Here is a 23,001-nt window from a genome sequence, read left to right on the forward strand (position 1 = left end):
GTCTCTGGTTTTAGCCAATTACAAGCTAAAGACAATAATTTCTTTATACCTGATACGTTGAACAGCAACATAGTTGGCACAGTGGTTGATGTATTGATACTGTTTTCTATATTCATAAGATATGAAGAAATGATGCATTTAATTTTCAGTACATCTGTCTGAGGCCAAATTAATAATTCTGACTAACCAGCCCTTCTGTACATGTTGAAAAACTCTATGGAATTTCACAGAAGATGGGTGGTAAGGCAGATTGAAAACTAGTTAAATGACTCTTTTCAGATTTTTCAATAAGTATTGCAATAACTTCAATAACTTTGCCATAAGTTTTTATTCTCAACTGCCAAATAGCTTTATGTTATCTACTCAAATTTGTTAGCTGAACAACCCCATACTGCTTTGCTGTTATTTTGATAAGAATTTTCCTTGAGAGCTTTCTTACCCTGCTTTCCGTATTTTAGCCAGGATTTAAGGCATTGTTCTTTCTGTAGTACTTCTGCTGTAACACACAGCAATGTGCATATCTAAAGTGTAGGTCTCTTTAGGGCTTTGTAAGAAGAGGTTCTGGTGGGAATAGGCAAACCATGAAGTAGCTGCTTACTGCAAATTTTGGGGCCCGTGACAAGAATAAAAAAAATAGCTCTGATTTAGCACAAAAAATGCTGTTTTAACAATATCTGTCAAGAGGTTTTATTTTTGAAAAGTCTCTCTGAATTAACGTGCTATGTGTAGTGCCGTGGCTGCTACAAATAAGTGTTTGGTCCTATGTCCTCAGTTTGCTCAGAAAAAGAAAATATGTAAAACTTAATTGAAGTACATATATTCTTGTATGTATTTTTCTTCAGTGATCTTCACAAATTTTATCTAAACCTGGAATTGAGGTTTTTGTTTGGGTGTTGTTTTGTTTGTTTGTTTGCTTGGTTTTTTTCCCCTGAATATAGTAGCAAGTTCATAGAATAATTTTATTGGTGAGGTATTGAAGTACTTTCCAGTGTTTCTTTCAGTTGTGAAAAGGGGAAACTTAAACTGAGTGAGAGAGATCCTAGGGATATCCAGCCATTTACTCCTTGGATCCTCTTCTCTCCTTCTCTTCACTGCCAGCCATTAGAAGAGAATAAGTTTCAGTTGAATTTGAGAGATTTGTAACATCTGTTTTATATTGATGACTTATATTTGTGGGAATATTTACATGGTCTGCTTTAGCAGTAGCCTGATACCTAAAATTAGAAAGCTAAACCTTACATAGGAAATGTATATCATTAGGGAGCATCAGTTATGCTCTGAAAATGCCTCAGTTAAATGCTTGGGTTAATGCTACCCCACTCGATTATAATTTTCTTTTCATTAAAAAACCTCACTTCTATTTAGGCTAGTCACAAATTGTATTTTTTGGTTAATCCTTTTATTTCATTATTTTTCCATTTGAATTACAACTTGGGATATATAGGACTCTGTTAACTTGGATTTGCATCTTGTTAAAGTTTAGTTGTACTAATTACAGTATCTAGGATGACGTGTATAAGCAGTCCCTTTTTTAACATGAAATATATTTGTATTTCAAGGGTTCCGTTGTCAAATCCGTCATTAGCATCAAAATGCAGTAACTTCATACCATCTGAGGAACATATTCAGAAGCTAAAAGAAGCAGGAAAAGATATTGACAAGCAGCTGATCATAGTAAGTAATACCCTTTCAGTAAGGCTTATAGCTGCTCAAGTAAATTACTTTTGAGTTTGCAGTGCAGTGTTTTTATGAACTTGCCTAAAAATTGTTACTTATACAGCTATTACCACTATAAATGACTTGTGAAAGGAGAACCTATACTAGATTCATGCAGTGTTGATGGTGGTAAATGGTGGCAGGCAGACTTAATGTTTAAAGCTGATTCTTGTTAAACCAAATTCCTTGTTTTTTTTAAAAGAATAGCTATTCAGTAAACATGCAGTTGTTTGGGGGAGAATTAACTTACTTTTTATGTATGTGCAAAATCTCAGTTTTTTAAAATTTCAGAATTATGGGGGGAGGTCACCTGACAGATTGTGTACAAAATTAGTATCAACAGATTTATTCCTGCACCAGTCAAACGCCTATTGTTCTGAGACAGCCTTAAAGATTTTCCCGTGGATCTGCTCATTTTCACCAAAATATCGAAGCAGCAATACTAGTTTGATTATTTGGTCTTACCTTTTTTGTTATTAGCTACCAAATGTGCAGGTATCTCTTTTAAAACAAGAAAATGCAGAACGAGAAGAAGGAGTGGCACACAATCATTTTTCTATCTTGTAGAATCGTACAACTTGATAGTGAAACAGTTGGAGTTTTTGGTTGTGTTTCACATTGTCTTTTTAAAAATCCACACATCAGATAATCCTTGAGAAATAAAAGGCTGGAGATGGGGAGCTACAAAGTGGGAGGAATCCAGGCCATTAGGGAAAGATGACTAGTAAGCTTCTTATGAAATTACCCCGCTCACATATGTAACTGGTGGTGATTCTATATTGCAATTTTTTTAATGTCATACATGGGTTATACACATGAAAATATTACCTAAAATAGAACCAGTTGAATTCTGAACACTCATATCCATACTGAAGTATTTTAAAATCAGAGCTTCTGAAAATTGAATAGATAAACATATCCTTGATTTGCCTAAAATTATACAAACTATGCACTTAAATGCCCAGTCATGGGATGATGCATGAACTGTATCCAACATTAAGATATTTCAGCTATTACCTCCTTGAAATTCATTTTACCAGCTGAGTTAAAATGCATGATTAAATACCTTCACTATATTAAAAGGTCTATAAGAATATTACTTTTCATTTCAGTAAAGCTGACAATTTTTGCTGATACAGTAGTAGAACTTAACTGAAGAGTTGCTAGGATCGTTAACAAGAAGAAATACGTAACTCTGTTTAGCTACTGAAGAGGGATTCTGTAGTTTTCCCCTACTGCATTGATACAAAATGATTTTTGCTACTTATTGACTATGCTGGTAGTATTCTTGTGTTCAGCCCGCATTACAAGAGCAAGGTTTCCCCCCCAGCCCCAGATATTCACCAGTAAAAGCTTTTAAATTATTCATCTAGCAAAATTTTAGGATATAAACAGTGGGTCATCAATGAAGAACACTAGGGAAAAGGGGAGAGACCTTGAAAACAAGACCTTTCTTGTTTTCAGAGTGTATTTCTAGAAGATGCAAGTAAGCACTGTATTTAATTTTTAAATGTGAAAGTAACAGCTTCATAGTATCTAATACATTTCAGCACTTCATACAGGTGTAGTTCAGTTGGATTGCATTGAGTTCAGAGTTTTGTTGAAATAAAAGGGTGTTTTGGTAATGCCTGTAGTTCACTTTACCAAGAAAGCATTAGGTACAGTATTGCTCTGTTATTCTTTTAGCTGGGGGAAAACTGCTTTTAGGATAGTCAAAATATATAGAAGAACCCAAATATTTGTTAACCCACTTTGTAAAATACTGTCCTTAACATTAGTTGCTGTGGAGACAGGACAGTTTTGTCTAGAATAATTTGTGCTATCATCTACAGGGGAAAAATCACTAAATAGACTTTTAAAGTACCAGACTTTGGAGTATTTGTGTCAGCGAAGATTTGGGATTAAATACGTATAATAAAATAAGGTACATTGGTATATTTTGTAATTAATAGTAATGGTCCTCTGAAAACAGAGAAAAGATTAGTTTGGCTTAAAAGCTGTTCAGTTTGAAACTCCTATACAGAGAGCAGTCGTACTACACACAGTCAAATCACTAAAATGAGCATTTCATAGCATCTGTAAAAGTTTTTATAGTTAATAGCCAGAAATAGTTTTTATTTCAATTTCTGGCATGTTGTATTAAGAGCAGCAGTTTGTTATCTTCTTTGCCTTGCGCAAAGTTCGGAAATCATGCTTTTATTCTTAGCAAGGGACATTTAACTTCCTCTTTGCTACGTTTGTTACAGCTGAAATTTTATGCTGTCTACTGTGAGATCTGATTCTTATGGAGATCTGTCAAGCCAGTCTATCTTAATATACGTACACAATCCTGTTTTGCTTTTCATAACCGAAGCAGAAAAACTAGTAGGGCTTAGTTTGACTCGCCACCTGATACAGTATCTTTGTTTTGCTGGGGTTTTTTTGCTACTGATTTTTTTGCAGTGTTTTGTATTTAAGTTTGACATCTGTCCTTTTTAATTGTCTTTATGGTATCTGAAGCTCAGAGTCTGGGGTGTTACAATATCATCTGTGTATTCTAACCTTCCTGCTTCCTGAGCTATATTTAGAGAGGTGTTATGGTAAAATTAGTCTTTGTTTTCCACAAGGTGCTTAATTTTTTAATATGTAACCCTTAAAGATGTATCATACATTCCTTCTCGTATATAGCAATATACAATTGCTATGGTGAATAGATTAATTTTCTATTTATCTTAAGTAATATAATCTTTAGCAAGCTTTAAGGCTTTATGACTATAACAGAAAAAATAAAACATCTTTTTGTAGAAGAAATACTTAGTAGCTGTACTTGCACTGTTCTCTTTTTGTGGTACTTATCATCTAGTTATCTGAGCAGGTTTCAAACCTTCATCCTGTAGAGCGGTGTAACTAAGACAAATGATGAGTTGTTTCTGTTTTGTTCAGATTTGCTTACTGTCACACATCTTAAAAAGTAAGTCTCTTCAGAGCATATAACTTCAGCTGAAAACAGAAAGTAATCTAATGCTGCAACAAACTTCATAAAACAAACAGTGACAGGAAATAGTGGTGTTCTAAGTAATGCACAAGGATTTAGGTTCAGACCAAGGAAAGTATGATCTGTTTTTCTGGAGTAAAGAAATTAAGAATGAGGCTTAAAAATAATGTTCCAAATCCATGACTTGGTGTTCAGAGCAGTAGTCTGTTCTGAATATTTGTGAACTGTACCCTCTTATGCATCATTTAAATACACAATTGGTAGTTTGACAAGTTACATGAAGCTTCATATTGGAAGCTTCAGAGTGATGCGTTGAAGTTGTTCTTTACTTTCCAAGTACTTGAATCTGATGTGCTAATATGAGAACTTGAATATGAAATCATATGTTCCTTTAACTTCTGAAATAGGAAAACATGCAAATGTGCAAAGCATATGTTTTCAATTTTCATAAGATGAGGTATGCCTTACATCTAAGACAAGGCAAGTCAGTTGTTTGCTTCTTGTAAAAATTCTGCTTGCCTGCTAGATCTAGGACAAAATCTTGACCAGAAGAGTGGGAATTGGTAAAAGTATTAATGCTACAAAGGAATGTTCTAAATAATGATTTCTGAGCTACAGGGTTACTTCTTCCATTTTATGCTACTAAGGGCATGTGTTTCTTTGAAAATAAAGCTAGTCTTGAAAATGATACTCATCAGTTCTGAGAAAGAACATGTGAAAAGAATGAACAGTGAAAACAAATCACTGAAGTGATAAAAACACAGTATAGAGAGACTTTTCTGCCCTTTTAGACATCTGAATTAATGTCTGGATGCAAACAAGATTAAATGTAGATAGTACTGATTAGTATCAGCAAATGCATGGATCGGGATTGCTTGATGGAATATGTCTTTGATTCTGAGGTTTGAGTTGGTGTTATATATGGAAGTGATGTACACAGTAATTCAGTTTACACATTTGGATATCATACTTGTATTTTTCCTTACTTATATGTATCTTATATATAGGTAATATATATGAAAGAAGAATTTTGATTTCAGCTTTAAACACAATCCTCTGTGGAAATAGTAAAAGTGACTTCTTATGAGCCTGAAGGAAGCTATAGCTATCGTTTAAACTTGCTGTTTTCTTCCTTAAACTGGTATAGTCCAGTTAGCAATTTCTCTGAAGAACGGCTTTTGGGCAGTCTTCTGTTATTCACGTTAGTTCAGTACTGTCTCTTTTCTTTCTCATAATCCCAGTAAAAACCAACGCAGTGATTACTGTGTAAGTGATTGTGGAAGGAGTTTGGTACTTGAGGGCTGTCACTCTTCCTTTCCTCCCACACAAATCTTATCCCTGGGGATAGCTCTGCTCTTAAGGGACAGTAATGGCCATCCTTTCTTACTGCTCCTTCCCATTTCTACTTAGCTTTTTCTGGCAAATTCAGATGGGTTGTCTTCTGTGTCCTTTGTCCTGAAGGTGGAAATGTTTTGTAAGGTTAGCTGGGGACATGACACAGGAATTTGGGCACAAGGCTACTAACATTGTCTTGTGTGTTAACCCTTGTAGGCAGCTAACCACCATGCAGCTGCTTGCTCGCTCCCCACAAATAGGATGGGGAGAAAACTTGTAAAGTAAAGCAAAATAAGGGATTCATTACTACTCCCCATCAGCTTGCAGGTATTTAGCCATGTCCAGAAAAGCAGAATTGCATTGTGTGTGACAATTGGGAAGATAAATGCGGTAACTCCAAATGTCTTCCCCTTCCTCTTTCCCTTAGTCTTTATTGCTCAGAATGATATCATATGGCATGGGATACTGCTCTGGTCAGTTGTTCCAGCTGTGTTCCCTCCCAGCTTCTTGTGCACCCCCAGCCTGCTCAGTGGCACAGCAGAATGAGAAACACAAAAGCTAAAACATCCCTGTGCTGTCAGTGCTGTTTTGGTCACAAATCTAAAACATAGCCACATAGCAGCTGCTGTGAAGGAAATTAGCCTTATCCCAGCTAAAACCAGTGCACATTGGAACACTGTCTGTAATACTCTTGAATAATGTGTTTATATAGTTAGGAATGGACTAATTGTCCATTGTAAATATTGTGCAGATTTGTTTCTTAACTTTGTAATTTTTTTCGTATTGCTTTAGCTAATTAGCAGCGAGGATATCATTTCATGAAGGATAATAACCCTCCATTTTAATTTTTCAAATATGTTAAATAAAATTAGATACATCACAGTACTGAAAGCTTCAAGTTGCCTTATATCTTTTGGCTAAAATAGCATTCCAGAAAGTTGGGTACTGGTGATGGAGGGGTTTTGGGTTGGGTTATTTTTGGACTTTTTTGTTTGGGGTGGTTTTGGTTGTTGTTTGTTTGCTTGTTTGTTTTGTTAAATTCCACTGCCTTCAATTTGAAGTGAAACTTGTTTCTGAGTTGGGTCGCATCTTCTGATTCTCCTGGTCAGCAAGGGGATCTACCCATCAGCTTCAGTCTTGAATGCATCTTTTGCTGTAACAGCATTCTTTGACCTTTTCATTTTCTGTGGAGAGTCCAAAAATCTTTGTGGTGTTCCTTCCTGCTCAGCTTGTATTTCCTTTCCAGCCTGCCTGTTTCTATGGCTGGGTTTTATTCTTTGTTCTGTGGAAAGACTAGAGGAAAAAATAATCTTCCTCTAACTAACACTAGGTAATGAAGAACAAAGTGACCTAATCTGTGCTTGAAGAGAGAGAAAAGAGAATAAATAAAAAATAAAAAGGGCCCCTTTCATCTCCTACAGAGGCACCAAATGCCTTTTTTGCTTGCAGGGCTCCTTATTCCACAAATGGAGGATCAGCAGACATCCACCTTCTCAAAGAAGATATTGGTAAGACTTTTCTTTCTGTCTAACACAGAATTAAGAAACCCTCTGGACATTAAGGCAACATTTTCACAATGTTCAATTACAGTTAGTCTTGAAACAGTTGGATCTCATATATCCTGTGCCTGTATTATTGAGGATTGCCTGAGATGTCAGGATACTTAGTTGCCATCTACACATGCTAAATTTGCTTAGGAAATAGAAAGCATCCTTGCTCTTTATTGTTACGGTTTAGAAAATTGTATTTTAAATAGAGTAACACATTTTTCTCCCTGCAACCTGGCATTTTCTTAAATACTGCTCTGAAAAACATTTCTCTAAACCTCTTACATCCTTTTTCTGGTTGTGACAAGATAACAGTTTATTCTCCAGTACGCAGTATATGATGTTTGCTGAGAAGTTCCTTCTCCCATCCCAGTTTAAAGTTTTTATTTACTCTCGTATGTAGTGCATAAGGTGTTCTTAGGTTGTAGGGGAGCGTTTTTTTGGCTCTTCATGCATCATCCCATTTCCACTTTTGGTTATGCAGTGACATCAGGTTAAAAATAGTCAGATTCTATAGATGTTTTGTTGAAAAAACACAAATGCATTCTTCATAATTCCTGACTTCATTTTGCATGTCCTCATTGTTTTCTTTTTTTGTTGTTGCTGTCTGCATTGATTTACAAAGCTGCCTTTTTTTTCTTCTTCCTTTTTTAATTCTGAAGCAGTAAGTTCTGTTGTGTGGCTTTGAAATAGTACTTCAATTACATAAGGTCTGTCTTCTTTACTGTCCTCAGGATACTGTAAAGTATTTGCTAAAAAGTACAGTTTGCATTTGTTAGGGCTGCAGAGTTCAAAAGACTGCTTTGGGTACTACAATGTGATTTTTCTGCTAATTCACAAAATAGGTTTTTAATATTAACCTCTGTGCGTAGCCCATTGATACAACTGAATGCCTGTAAAAATAGTAATATCAGTGAAATCTGTAAACAAACAAACAAAAAAATCCAAACAAAAAATGCCCCCCAAACCCACTGATACCAGCATCATCCAAGAAAGCCAGTGTAGAATACAATATGACAGTACTATTCCAGGGAAATAATCCAGTCCTGGAGACTTGCAAAATAGCATTTGTTTTTACAAGGCAAGATGGGAAGAGCTAAGGATATCCGTGTCCCGAATTTTTGGATGTCTACTTAGGTAATAAATTAAACTCCTTTAGCTTAAATGCCTTCATCCTCTTGATCATTTGAACAGAAATTGTTTCATGAGACTTAACTGCAGTACTTGTGTGTGTTAAGTATTTAAAAAGTTGCTTTGTGTAGCTGATTTTCTAGTTTACATGTCTTATTTTTTGAAGTGTATTCCAAGCATCAAAGTAGAATTCCTCTTCACTTATCTTACCCTAGATAGAGGATTTGTTCTCCATTTTGAAGATAGGAATTACTAAATTCAGTTCATCTTAGTAAGAAAATTGCCATACATCATCCTTCCTGCTGAATTGTCTTTTTTCATCTTCCATGTACAAGTCCTTAAAATGCAGTATATTTTGGTGGCCAGCTGGGTACTTTGTTTTGAACTATGTTACTACTTTAAAGGAGGTCTGCAGGTAAAATAAAATGTGTTGGATTCCATTTTTACACCTTTAGAAACTTCATCTTATTCTGACATTGCAAATCTAACCTCTGGATTTTTCTTTCCTTTTTCCTTCAGAAAAACAATGTGCTCCTGTTTCTCCTTCTTATACAGTAGGAATGTATAAATTGATGTACCATTAAAGCAATGACTTCTCAGCTTCAGCTTCTTTCTTTGGCTGAGTTCCATAGGTGTACTCTTAAAGAGAAGTTCAACTCTGAGTTTGCCTGGCCAGTTTAACCTTTAGTTTCATCTTGGAAAGAAACGGATGCCTGCATTTTAGATTTCACTAATGACTGCTTGAAATAAGTTTCTGTTGTGTGTAGAACTGAGCTGTCATCAATTTGTGCACGCAGATCAATTTCCTATTAAAAAACACGCTTAAATAGTCTTTTGCTTATATAGCATCCTATTTTAGAGTATAAAGTGACTTTTTGTTTCTCTGTGAATTGTGATATATATTAAAATAGATTAAAAGTGACACTGCTGCTTACATAAATGCCATTTCCAAATGTAGTTAAAAAAACTATTTAAGCATTAAGTGGTAACTTTAAAACATCCCTTTTTGCCTAGTATACTTTCTTGCTTTTTGCAGAAGCATCCTTTGCACCTGGCACTTCACTCTTTAGTAGGCACTGACTCCTTAATCTGAGCATATTTCCAAATTCATAACACTTTTAATGTATAAGTAGCTAAGCAGTAAGTACGGAGTAGTGCCCTTAATTTGGTAATAGTTATAGAGTAGGAGTGTAATCTAAAGGGTCATGAGTAAAATCATATGATTTTCTGTTTGTATTGTAGCTGCTATACAGTGTCTGTAAAATAAAACTAATGAACCCTGTGCAATTAAGATACCATGTCGGAGATGGTAGTTAGCTATTACCAATTAAGAGTTAAGACGTAAGTCCTGCGAGTATATTCAATAATAAGAGGGATGAAAACCCCATAATACTATTTGATTGCCTTTAAATATTTGGTTTTCCTAAGTACCTGAAAGCACAATCAGTGATTGTAGATATATTGCTGATCTTAACAATTGTATCAGTGTAACTTCTGGGGGATTTTAGTAATATCCTTCCAAATATTGAGGAAAATGGCTTAACTTTGGCCCATCTCAAAGCAGCTCACAACCAAAAGACAGGCAGCAGCAGAACTGCAGGGAAAGCTAAATAGTGTGAGGTTGGATGTGGGAATTTTCTTTGTGGAAGATGATTATATTTACTGCAAATAGGGTAATGAAGGAAGAATTCTCTGTTCTTTGTTTTGAAAAAAAATAAAAGAGAAGTCATTTGTTCAAAACTAACGGGGGTGGAGCTAATTTTAACATTAGGTGGAGTTTGCTCTGTGATTGAGGCTGTGTGGGTTTTTGAAAGCTGGAATTCTAAATTTGAACCTTGTTCTTTCTCCTATTAAACTCCATTTTAGCCTCTGTGTTGAGTTTCCAGAAGATAAGTTGTACAAGATGTGTCTGATTAGATGAAATTTCTGTTGAACTGATTTACTGTGCTTGCAACTGACAAATACTTTATTATTATTATTTTAAATAGGATGCAGGACAGAAGAGGTTTGGTGCTATTTCCTGTAATATTTGTGGAATGCTTTACACTGCGTCAAATCCAGAGGATGAAACCCAACATCTGCTATTTCATAACCAGTTCATAAGTGCTGTAAAATATGTGGTAAGAAAACCTTGTGTTTTTAAAGGCATAAGCATTATCTTTTATTTGCTGTGTACTAGTTACAATTTGTATTACATTAAGTTGTATTTTAATAAATGAGTATCACAGTAGGCCATAAAAAACCCACTTTGGGAAATAAGTATTTTTAAAAGCCATATTAGACAGGTTATATATAATGTGTAAAAATAGTAGAATAATGGTGTTTCATTGCCATTGTATTCTTTCTGTTACAATTCCCTAATCTTAGGCAGGGCTGAGGGTGGTGATAGGAAAACAAAGGAATGCCACTGTTCTGAAAGTGCTAAATACAGGTTTCAGTGCAGCTGGTGTTTGCAGTGGTTGGCTTACTAGTTAAAGAGCTGATTGTACTGGTTTTGTAATTGTATAATTTTAGATGACTTGTAAATTACTTTTTGTTAATTATGTGTAATTTGAAGAGAGACTGCCTAGGAATCCAGCTAAACAACTTCATAGTATATTGAAACTTTACTGAATTTATAGTGTGGTTGCAAACTTTAAATATAAAGTCCCAAGTATTATTCCATAACTTCTTTATATGTGCTGTATCTAACTCTCGTATTAAAGCTCAGATTTGAAAAACATTGTATAATTTAAAGTATATTGTAAAATCAGCTACTTCGCACTAGCTGATTATTACAAGCCTTCTAGGAAATACCTGTTCACATGTCTGAAATCAAGAATAGAATCCACAAAGTCTATTTTCTTTATCACACATGTTACCTTCAGTACTCTACACTCGAGTAGATAAGACCTCCAGGATAACTGAACTGAGGCCACCCATTCATTTCATGTAGGTACCAAATGGCTGTTGGGGCTACTCTTAAATCCCAAGCTCAATTTTTTCCCAGTGCTTACGAATAAGCAGATACAACTTCATAGCTGAAGTGTTTTGAAACCATCTGGTAGATAGTTCTGGTATTTCGTTTCTTCTTGATTAGTTTTTGCTGAATGATCCAGACATCTTGAAAAGTCTCTTCTGATACATGTTAGCTACATTGTAGGGTGAGACCGAGCAGAAAGTGTGATGGAATTCAGCACATTATAATGGCAGCATGTGATATGTTTCCTCATTTTATTCCTGTTTCTGTCTGTGTGTCCTCCTGCCCTGCCCAGTACTTTCAGTTCTGGAATATTACCAAAGATATAAAGGTAACAGAAGATGATGTTAATTCTTTTGCGCAGAAGCTGGCAGATGAGTTCAGTAGTTACTTAAAGCTCCCATGTTCACATAGTTAGGAAGCTACACTGAAGTTTGACTATTTTGGAAATTGAAAGAGCTGAAATTTCTCACTTCTATGTATGTCCAGAGTAACAAGTGGAAGAGCAGACTGCCTTAAACCAGATGCAAATAACAATGTATAAAGTTAGGTATTTTTTTAATTTGAGAAAAACTTTGTTTTCTCAGTTGCTACACATTTTTTTAAAAACTTCACATAATGTGCACTCAAGCAAATTATTTGTATTGTCAGTTCACTGAGTAAACAGTAATATCTCTGTAACCTTTGACCCTGATTACGTTTTGTGACATTGTAGACATGTACAGAGTGGTGATTTAGATGGTTATTCTGAAATAGAAACTGTAGCGTAAGAGGCAAAGGAGGTGCTCTTAGGAGTCTTCACATTCCCCTGTGGTGTATTTTTTTTTTTCCTCGTAACAATTTGACACTGTTTTCTGCATGGATAAAAAACTTGCCATGCTAAATAGTTAAGTCTTCAACACCAGTCATTTGACTCATAGTCACTGGTTCTTGGTTAATTATATTGTGGTAATGTCCATGACAGAAACATCCTCACCTCCTCTTACAAAAGAATTTGAATTTTAGATAAGCCTGCTTGACTGTACATTTGTACACCAAGTCTCTATTTGTTAATGCTTAGTCATCCAGAAATACCAGAAGAATAATTGCTAGTTATCCTAGCTTTGCTAGAAGGTTTCTAGTGGGGATTGCTGGGAGGATGGCTCAGAGTTGTGATACATTTGGTTTCTCGATATTTGTATGTAGTTGCTCTGTTGACACTATAAGTACCTTCCTTTCCCTGACAGAAAGTCTTAACTGGACAGGTAGCGTCATGGCATTAAGAGCTATGTGATGAAGTCTTGGTAACTTCTTGTTTAGATTTTCTGGTCCAGGGTTGATACCTTGATATGTTACTTTATTAGCTGTTTATGGAACATGCCTTGATATGTTACTTTATTAGCGCTACAGATACTAGATATATTTTTTAATGTAGCAAATATATTTGGCATTATTGATGATTTGGAGGCAGTTCTAATGTATCTTTTAGAAGATTTTTTTCTTTCTCTTGTCATTCACATTCTTCATGGCATATGATGCAGTTCCAGTCTGACTTGAGAAGACTCTTCTTGGTTTTTCCTTCCTTTTCAATGTGTCTTGATAAATGCCTAGTAGTTCTATTGCTGATTCATTTCACAGAATCACAGAAAGAAGGTCTCTGTACATTGTCATGCTAAAGCTTCTTACTGTGAACTGTGAAAATGGACTTAATTGTTAGTATCTTGCCAACCTGCATGCAGCTGCTTTGTGGGTTTTTAAAAGTGCTGAAGCCAGAAGATAGTTTGCATGTAAATAATAAATTAGTTAGCCAGAAGATAGTTTGCATGTAAATAATAAATTAGTTACTGTTTTCAACTAAATATAATTTTGATTGGGTTTTGGTTTTCTTTTAGAGGCCTATCTTGTTTTGTTAGTAAAAATTTCTTTTTAGGTCTCTCTAGAAAGATGGATTTCTGTCCATGGTGCCCCCAGAAGTAGGACAGTCTGACAAGGAGATTGTATTGGGATAGTTGTTTTGTCGTGGATGCCTAGTAGACACAATGAGGAAATTATAGGCCTTGTGTGGAGAGAGAAAGTTTACAGAGTTCAGTGCCATTTTTTAGGTTTGGGGAATAGAAGATTGGCAAGGACTGATAAGGGTTTTCTGAAGGGTGCCATTTGCTTTTAATTAAAGCTTGCAAATTGAATAAGCAAGAAGGCAAGGTGGTCCATGATAGTACTGGGGTAGGAATAGATTAGTGTGAGAGATGTCGCCTACTGCAGACAGGTGTAGGAATCTGTCTCTCTGTCCTTCTGGTTTCAGACATCTGAAAGTCTCCAGAAAAAATGCCATTCTATTGTGTGTATATTGAGTGGTGACATACACATCAAGTGTCAACTCCAGTGGGATGGATGACTTTGTAGAATGGATATATGGTTTAGTTTTATAAAATCCTCTACCTGTGACACCACAGAGTATCAACTTAGTCTTTCTGTGATTTTTTTTTTTTTTTTTTTTTTTAAGAGCAAGACTTTATTTTAATGATGGTTTTAAGCTGAAAGCCAAAACCTCCAATTAAGAAATACCTGTGGATTCATGTACCTGATGTGAATGCAGTTACTGTTTGTATTTCAAGCTCATCCTCTTAATTAAGAATATTTTGAGCTGAAGAAAGCAGAAGAAGCTGTTGAGTTAATGTCTAATCGGATGAGTTTTAAATAGCTGTTCTGCTGTAACTGCATCCAAGCCCCATCTGTGAGGTTCTTATGGTTTTCCGATTAAAAAAAAAAAAAAAGCAAGCAACATTTGCCTTCTTGGGACCTAAGGTTAATAGGATACTGGGATTGAAGATGCTAATGAACTTCATGTCATCTTAGAAAGGTTTCATGCCTGCCTTGATCTGCATTAATTCCAAAAGTGATACATCTGTACAATACAAAACTTAGTAGTATTTCACATAAAAGTCCATACCATTAGCTATCTTCTGTGAGAATCTCAGTTTTAACAGTATTTAGGCTTTTCTAACAGTAGTATTTAGTAGTTATATCCAAGGAAAGACCTTCATGTGTTCTACTGTCAAAACCTCATTCTCTGCATTATGTTCATAGGACAGAGAGGTAGAATATCTGTAATTTGATGAAGGAGTCAGGAAGAATAATGCAGTAGACCCATTTCTCTGCTACAAATTATCAAGGGTAGTAGTGCACAAAATTTCATACTGAACTTGATTATGAGGGGAAAATGTCATAAATCCTTTTCTTAGTGAAGACCGAGAAATATACAGCATTAACCACATTTTCCTTACTACCTCAGTATTTCTGAGGAAAAAATAGTGTAAGAAGAAAACATCATTGATTTTCATGTATTTGTATTCATTTGTGAAATAGGGAGTACAGACAAGCCAGAACTGACATCTATGGAAGGATACAGGTTTTGCTGTCCCATTTCTTACCCTTAGATAAAAACTTTTAAAACCTGAGGAAATGCGTGTGAAGCAGTCTATTATGTCTTCTAACTTACACTTTAAAAACAAATCCACATTGCAAATTATTTTAAACTATAAGCAGAAGATAGTTCATGTGAACTTGAGAGCTGAACATTTCATGAACATGCTTTAATGTTGGAGCCATTGTTACAACTGCATTCTACATCATTCACTATATACGTATGTAATGTCCAGTGAAAGCAACGCACTACACAGTGTGGTGGTAATTATTGTCCATACTATTTCATGATGTTTTCATGGTTTCTTTCTTTTGTAATTCTATTGCCATTGCACCTTAATAAGCAAGCAGAAGCTATCTTTAATCTTGTTTGAATTAGGAGAAAGAGTTGGAGGTAGATGAAAAATTAATTCATGGTGCATTGCAGAGCTGCCTTATGTTCTCAAATTATTACAAATACTCATAGGATAAATAGCTGTAGCTTGGAGGGGAGAAGAATATGGCAACAGTTATTGCACACTGGTGGGACACAGTATAGCACTAGTCTGCTCAACTGTAGTGATTAGGCTGTATGTGCCTTGCTACTACTGGCTGTAAGTAATCTGTTGTTGGGCATCCAATATTAGGAAGGAGTGGTATAATTCTGGTATAATCAAGTTCCTTTACTCCAGGCCTTACAGAACATGTACCCTGGTGGGTACAACAGCTTTCGTTTTAAGTTCTTTAGTCATCACAAGCAATGTCTGTCAGTGCTTGGTCATCTGACCATTCAGTTAATAAGTCTTTAAGCCCTAAAGTAATGTCAGTTAAAAGGAGAGGAAAAGCAATTTTTCTAATATTGCTGTAGAGTATTTTAAGGTATATTGCAGACATGATAGTTTTGTTTCTTGCTGTAGTAAGGTGTTCTTGCCTTCGGCCTGAGTGAAGGAGTCCTACATTAGTTCTCAGTGACTGAAATACATAATATTGTGCCACTGCTGTTTACTGCCCTTTGTGTTCCTACCATAATGTATTTATATCCAAATAGGATATAATATATTTGTATCCAAATAGGATCTTCGCTTGTATTGTTATTTAGTACAGCTTCTAACAGCAGGATTAAAATGGCATCTGTGTTGCAACCATTGCCATGCTGAGTGTTAACCTCATAAATAGTTTTAGGGCTACCAGAAAGTAGATGAATGTCTAAAATTATTTTCTTCATGGCTTGTGTGGGGTAAAGGAGTAAAATCAGCATGACTAAAATGAGATGCAGATCAACTGTTACAACACTTAAGTTTGTCAATTTTTGTGGTAGTGTATATGGCATTTATTCAGTGCCAAATTCCATTGTTTGGTCTTTAGTTGAACGTTATTTTATGGGAAGGTACAGATTTCAATGAGAATTATTCCATCAAAGTTGTTTCTTCAAAGGCTTTTTTATTGAAAGTTGCTTTGAGTAAGACTTGTAGATCAGCCTTTTTAATGGCTGAAGTTACTTCTGCATTCAGTATTTTTAGGTCCCATCAAAGCAACTTGAGTTCTAATATCTACCAGTCCCATCTTACTAGATTTAAGTGGCTTTTTTGTTTTGTTTTTTTCCATGCAGGTACTGCTCATTATTCACCACGAGTGTGGATCTGAAGAAGAGTTAATTACCTCTATTTTTTTGAGTATGTTTATACTTCAGATACACACAACGTAGCCTCCTTCCCCATTAGATTCTTAGAAGGTAGTTATAATTTTTTTTCTAGTATCCTTCTTGTGGCTTTAACAGTTATGATCAGTAACAAAATAAACTATTCCTTACATTTTGGGCAACTGCATGCCAATCAGTTCACTTAGAACCTCCTGGAGGTCTTTCGCATGCCAAACTTTAAAACTGAGTGTGTATTTGTGGAGGTAACTATGTTAAAAAGAAATCTTTTATTAAAACTTAGGGGTTTTCTCATTCACTGGACTTCGGAGATTAAGTATTCCGTAGGTTTGGAAATCAGTTATGTGAGCCAAGTTTGCTTCTTCTATTTTAAAATTCAGTTTGCACTGCAGTCCTGGGGGAAAAAAATCTAGTTGGGAAATTATAAGACACTTTCACAAATAATTTCTAGATATAGTTAGGCTATTGTATAACTTATTGTACAAATAAGATTGTATTATATCTGTTGTGCTCGTTTCTAGAACCTAGCCGAAGTTTCCTTTTCTAGCAAAGCAACTGCTAAATAGTGTGAAGTCTCTGCATAAACTCAGTGTCTAGAACAATAATATGCAATTTCTGTTTGTAAAAGTACATCTTGTATATGGTTTAGATAAGTGTTTGTTTTATTTAGGGTTGGAAAAAGGAGAGAATTTTGGCTGAATATCCTGATGGAAAGATAATAATGGTTCTTCCTGATGACCCAAAGTATGCACTTAAAAAGGTATGGTGGAAAGGACTGGACTTGTTTTCATGTAAGACTGTAATGAGAATATTCATGGTAAAGTTTATATAATTTACATGTGAACAGTTGAAGTTGGATTCAGAACTGCAGAGAGTCTGTAGCTTATTCCAGAAACAGGTCAGACATCTCACTCATATGCACTGCTGCTGTCTTCACAGAGGGTATGGGTCTGAGCAGGGGTGGAAGGCAGGGGTGGAAATAGCAGCAACCAACTGATGGGTTTTTTTGTTTGGTTTTGTTTTACTATGCTTGCTGAAGATCTGCTAGATAGTTTATGTAATATAAACTTCCTACTATATTTGAACAAACTGAAAAGTATTGACTTTATTGCACAGCACAAATATGGCATCATTCTCCAAAAGGTTTTTGGGTAAAAACAGATTTAGGCAGATTTAGGTAGAAAGTGGCCTCAAAGTCATCTGGTCTGTTCTCATGTCCAGAGCAGGATCAGTTCTGGTTGTGATGCATCTGACAACTTTCTAAAGCTTCTACCACTGGAAGTTTTTCTGACCTCTTCAGACTACGTTACAGTGCTTCACTGTCCATAACATTAGGAAGCTTTCTCAATGTACAGTAGAATCTTGTACTGCAATTTAAGATCATTAGAGTTAATCATACTGTCATAGTGGTAGAAAACGTCTGTCTTTTCCTCTTTGCAACAACTCTTATTTGTGCCTGAACAAACTCTTGTTGTTTCACCTTAAGGAGATGGATGGAATGTGCTGCTTATTTTTTTTTTTAATCTATTTTTAGTTTATACTCCTAAATAATGTTTTATGGAGCTCTGACCATTGTCACACTGTCCTCTAGATTATTTCTGTTTGTGTCATGTCTCCTGTTTCTCTGTTAAAACTCTTTATCTAAACCTGGGCACAGTACACTAGTGGAGACTCAGAGCAGCACACTACTTCAGTGTCCTGCTGGCTAGCTTGTGTTCGTACATCTTAATATGTCATTACATCTGTTTTTTCAGTAGCAATGGCATTGATTCTCTTTAGCTGGGTATTTGCTGTGGCTAACAGGTGCTTTTTTACAGCACCACTATCACAGGATCATAGAATGATTGAGGTTGGAAGGGACCTCTGGAAACTGAATTGATGCTCAAGACAGCTCTTTCTGATGCAGTGACTGTAGTGGGTTTTCTTTAGGCTAACATAGAATTTTAAGTTACTGAACTGTAAAGAAAATTCTGTAGTTTCTTTTCAATATTTAATGCAGATAATTTTATTAGGTTTTGTTTCTCTGGTGGTACTGTCTTCGGTTTAGTACATTTTAATTGTATATTCCCTTTTTGCTAAAATGGTTGAAGAAAAAATTACTTGAAAATACCTGAGTGGGGAAGAGGAAAGAAAGACGGTAGCAAGAGGAGTAATTTAGGATAGAGTTCTCTGTAGTTCTGTGCGCTGAAAGTTCAGAGAATTTACAGCTGTCACCACCGTGGATGACTGACTTCAAGACTGGTCACTTAGTGCTTCAAATTGGACTCGTCCTTAAAAGAATGGTACCTGGAGGTTATGTGAGAAAGTAGAGAGTAACCAATACCATGTCTGGTATTTTTTCATTTTCATTTGATCAGTACTAACTCATTTTCACTTGATCAGTACTAAATATATTCATAGCATTCCTAGTAATCCTAGGTTTGCTCTACTAACGTACCACATAGGAAAGGCCACCTTATTTCTGTCTCTCATGAGATGATAGGGGGTGATAGAGGCTGTTTCATTGGCCAGTTGTAGATACAAGAATCCCTCAGTAAAATCTTGGCTTGCGCATAAGCTTTTGTTTATGTTCATGCTGGAGTTGATTATTTCTTCTGAACTTACTAACATTAAACATTATTTTCATTGAAGTTTGGACATAATGGAAGCTGACTTAGAGGTCTCTACTCTTCCTATTTCCAGCTAGGTATTATTTAAGGAACATTTATGTGGAGCGATGTGTTGCAGGTTATGTAAGGTAATCCTTCACTTCTGGAATAGCTTTCAGTGTTAACTGCATTTTTTGAAAATGTGTGCCATGTTTATGTAAATTTATACAGATGTACACTTACATGTGTTTCTTATACAGCATTTAAACTTATTTTGACAGGTTGAAGAAATTAGAGAAATGGTAGACAATGACTTGGGATTCCAGCAAGCTCCTCTCATGTGTTACTCTAGAACTAAAACTCTCCTTTTTATTTCTAATGACAAAAAAGTTATCGGCTGTTTAATTGCAGAACATATCCAGTGGGTAAGTGATTGAACTGGGGAAAGGCAGTCTGGGTCAGTGCTTCGTGACTCTATTATTCAGACATGCTGAAGCTATAGAATTACCTCAGAGTTTAAGTCTGGCCATTTAGCAGATAAGTTTTCTGTGTATGCCTTTTCCACAGCAGAGGAGTTTTTTGGTGGTAGACCATTCTGAAATGTAGTTACTCATTTTTGTATAGTTGACATTGAGCTGAGACGTGTATGGCGTCATACTTGGCTCAGACCTGCTCATCAAAGAGCTTGCTACAGCTGAAGGGTGGAAGTTTTCTTCCTCTCCTATACGTGTGCTAGCTATGGCTCTCCTCTTGCTTGTTGACAAGCAGATTGATCTCCTAGCCCACTGGAAATCTCATGTGGATGAAAAAGTGAGTATTCTGTAGGATTGATTTGAATTACCGTGGAGTCAAACAGCTCCACAATGAACAGAAGGAGATGGCAGAACTGCATAGTGGAGAGCAAGACAAAAACTCATAGTTTTTAGTTGCCATACTAAAAACTGATGTCAGAACTTTGTTGAATATTTTGTCTGTTTCCTTGTAAACTGTGGTGTTTTCCACCCTGCCTTGGGAGTAGCAGACAAGAAGCAAAACAATCATAGTCAAAGTCAGAAGTGGACTCAAGCACTTGAATACAAGTGGTTTTAAGAATTGGATTATTTGTTTCTCTTTCTTAAAATCAGATAAGCTTTAGGGGATATTTTTGGTTTAATCTTTTATCATCTGTTTGAATTGTGAAACTGAATAGAGCTTGAGTCAGAAATGTATCGTCTTTTTGGTACAGCATTTTAGCAAGTAAGTATTACTTGCCCTTGGTCATCGTGCTTGTAGTAAGCGTGGTTAAAATGCTTCCCATATCTTTGCTCGCAAAGCCAAGCCATCAATCAAATCATTATTAATTGAAATAAATTGCACACAAATTATCTTGTTCAGTCATTAATGATGCTTTTATAAAGTGACAAATATTTTTACCTCACCTGCAGGGCTATCGAGTTATAGAGGAGAAGGTTCCAGAAGTCAGTTCAGAAAATGAGAAAGTCATATTTGAAAGACAGAAAGCATGGTGCTGTTCCACTTCTCCAGAGCCTGCTATTTGTGGGATTAGTCGAATATGGGTATTCAGCATGATGCGTCGAAAGAAGATTGCTTCTCGGATGATAGAGTGTCTCAGGTAATGCCAAAGAAGTTCCTCGGTTACCTATGTTTTAGATAGAACTCAGACCAAGACATTTATTGCTTTGTGTGTCTCAAGCCTGTATTTTCAAGCTGCTGGTGTTCTGAAGATGTAGATTTGAGTGTTGTTGACAGTTCCAGTATTACATGGACTTCCATGGCTAATGTTGGTATTCTGTGATAGCTTCTCTTTAACAGAAATCTTTCTGCTAAACGCAATTGTAATGAGTCACCCCTACAGAATGTTGATGAACTTGGGTAAATTCCTCTGAGGTAATTATGGGTGAAGCTGATGAGACTCTCTTTGGTCAAAGTATGAGATTACCCAAGTGTTAAGGACTGGGACCTAACCGTTGGCTGAAATGTCTGTTCCTTAGAGGTAGAGAGCACAGAGACAAGTACACCAAACTATTTGACGTAGTCTGGTGGCTTCCAACTGTGTTTTGGGGTGGCTTTTTTTCTGCTTTAGTCAGCTGCACTGAGCTTTTGAGATATTTTCAATTTCCGTAGAGCTTTAGTAGCTAGTGATGAGAGTATTCAGCTGAATGCTAAGTGCTACATCCATAAAAAGACTCAAAAGAGTGACACTACTGTTTAGATAGACATTAAAATATTGACTCTCCAAAATTTAGGTTTCTTCCACTGACATTTCCTAGAAGTTTAAATGCCTTTTCTGAGTAATGCCAAGAACTATGCAAATCTTCTTGTTGCTGGGCTGTAAGGTTCGTGCCAGGTGCTTGGCTGGCCCTATCTTGTTGGTGTTTGTGGCACGGGTGCTGCTTTGTCTGCCAGTCTTCCCCCCCTCCTGGGTATTTGGAAAGCTTAGCAAAGCTATTTGCATCTTGCCTGGCTGGGGAAACAACTAGAAAGTTCTTTCTGGATCATGTTCTGTCTGAACTATCAACTGTAAAGGTGTATTCAGCTAAGCACATTAACTTGATGATTTGGTTATAATTTTGGCTGATAGAATCACAGAATCATAGAATATAGGGTTGTAAGGGACCATCGAGGCTGATATAGTTCCAGCCCCCCTGCAATGAGCAGGGACATCTTCAACTAGATCAGGTTGCCCAGACCAACCTTGAACGTCTTGAACGTCTCCAGGGATGGCGCATCCGCCACCTCTCTGGGCAACCTGTGCCAGCGTTTTACCAGTCTCATAAAGAATTTTTTCCTCACATCCAGCCTGAAAAAGAAAAAAATACTTTTAATTGTGTATTCAGTAGTTCCCTGGAAACTGTTTCTAAAGGAAAGATGTCTTCCCCAGAGTGATGCTGGAGTTGCTCCCTCAGATCTAGCACTAAGGGATCTTTAGAATCAATTTTAATAGCTCGTTGAAGCTACTGAGGTCATTTTCCTCTCAGCTGTACGCTGCATCTTACCTTTTGCTATGCTCTGGTGCTTGTTGGCTTTCCATTGTCTCATAGCTACGTTAGTAGAAAACAGGTTCACCAAGAAGAGCTTTGTGTTAATTCTAGTGGTTTGTAGGAAGGACTGATGAGCTCTAGAATTGGTGTAAATAAAGGAGCCCGGAAGGCTGCAGAAGGCAAAGGAGAGGAGACTTGCTTTTTGATGGCAGTAAGTGGTTATATCTGCTCAGCTGAGAGAAACTTCAGTGTAAATGTCTTTCATAGCAAAGGGTAATTTGGACAGGATGATTCTGGCAGCTCAGTCCTGACTTCAGAATGTTGAAGGTGTCCTTGCTGACTTCGAAGTCCATTCTGAGAATGTCTGCCCTGCTTCACTCAAGCTTTCACAGCTGACCTGGAGTCATAAAACTTAAGTCTTAAGAACCTTGCAACATCATCTTCCCAAATACACTAAAGAGAAGGGAATAAAGCTGGATTTTGTTCCTTCCCTCAAGATTTAATGGAAATACCCATAAGATCAAAGTTCATACTTTCTGTGCAAATACATGTAAGTTTATTTTATAGGCATTAAAAGAATTAATTAACTTAATGGGAGTTTCTTCTGCTTTCAAGGATGAACGTCACCTCCTCCTTCCCCTGATCAAGGTCTCAGAGCTTGAGATCAGTTTTCTAACTTTGTTCACGTAGCCATCCAGGAAAGCTCAATGGCACCCTTGGTTCTTTTTCTTC

At 36.2% G+C, this 23,001-nt stretch overlaps 1 protein-coding gene across 4 annotated transcripts in view; it reads left to right on the forward strand.

Moving 5' to 3' along the window:
• ESCO1 (establishment of sister chromatid cohesion N-acetyltransferase 1) overlaps positions 1 to 23,001 on the forward strand; it is a 32,401-nt gene that overhangs the window by 7,809 nt on the left and 1,591 nt on the right. For 2 of the 4 annotated variants that reach the window (XM_061448701.1, XM_061448700.1), the window contains exons 7-11: positions 1,560 to 1,674; positions 10,692 to 10,823; positions 17,371 to 17,460; positions 19,570 to 19,713; positions 20,713 to 20,900. In XM_061448701.1, the coding sequence (XP_061304685.1) occupies positions 1,560 to 1,674; positions 10,692 to 10,823; positions 17,371 to 17,460; positions 19,570 to 19,713; positions 20,713 to 20,900 (669 nt within the window). Of the gene's footprint in view, positions 1 to 1,559; positions 1,675 to 10,691; positions 10,824 to 16,652; positions 16,776 to 17,370; positions 17,461 to 19,569; positions 19,714 to 20,712; positions 20,901 to 23,001 lie in introns of those variants that run through there. The other 2 variants (XR_009742583.1, XM_061448702.1) reach the window with 2 other exon arrangements.

Source organism: Pezoporus flaviventris, unplaced genomic scaffold, assembly GCF_033815535.1.
Source record: "Pezoporus flaviventris isolate CSIRO_AGI_PZ_B2104156 unplaced genomic scaffold, CSIRO_AGI_Pfla_v1 ptg000007l, whole genome shotgun sequence".
Classification (NCBI taxonomy): domain Eukaryota; kingdom Metazoa; phylum Chordata; class Aves; order Psittaciformes; family Psittacidae; genus Pezoporus; species Pezoporus flaviventris.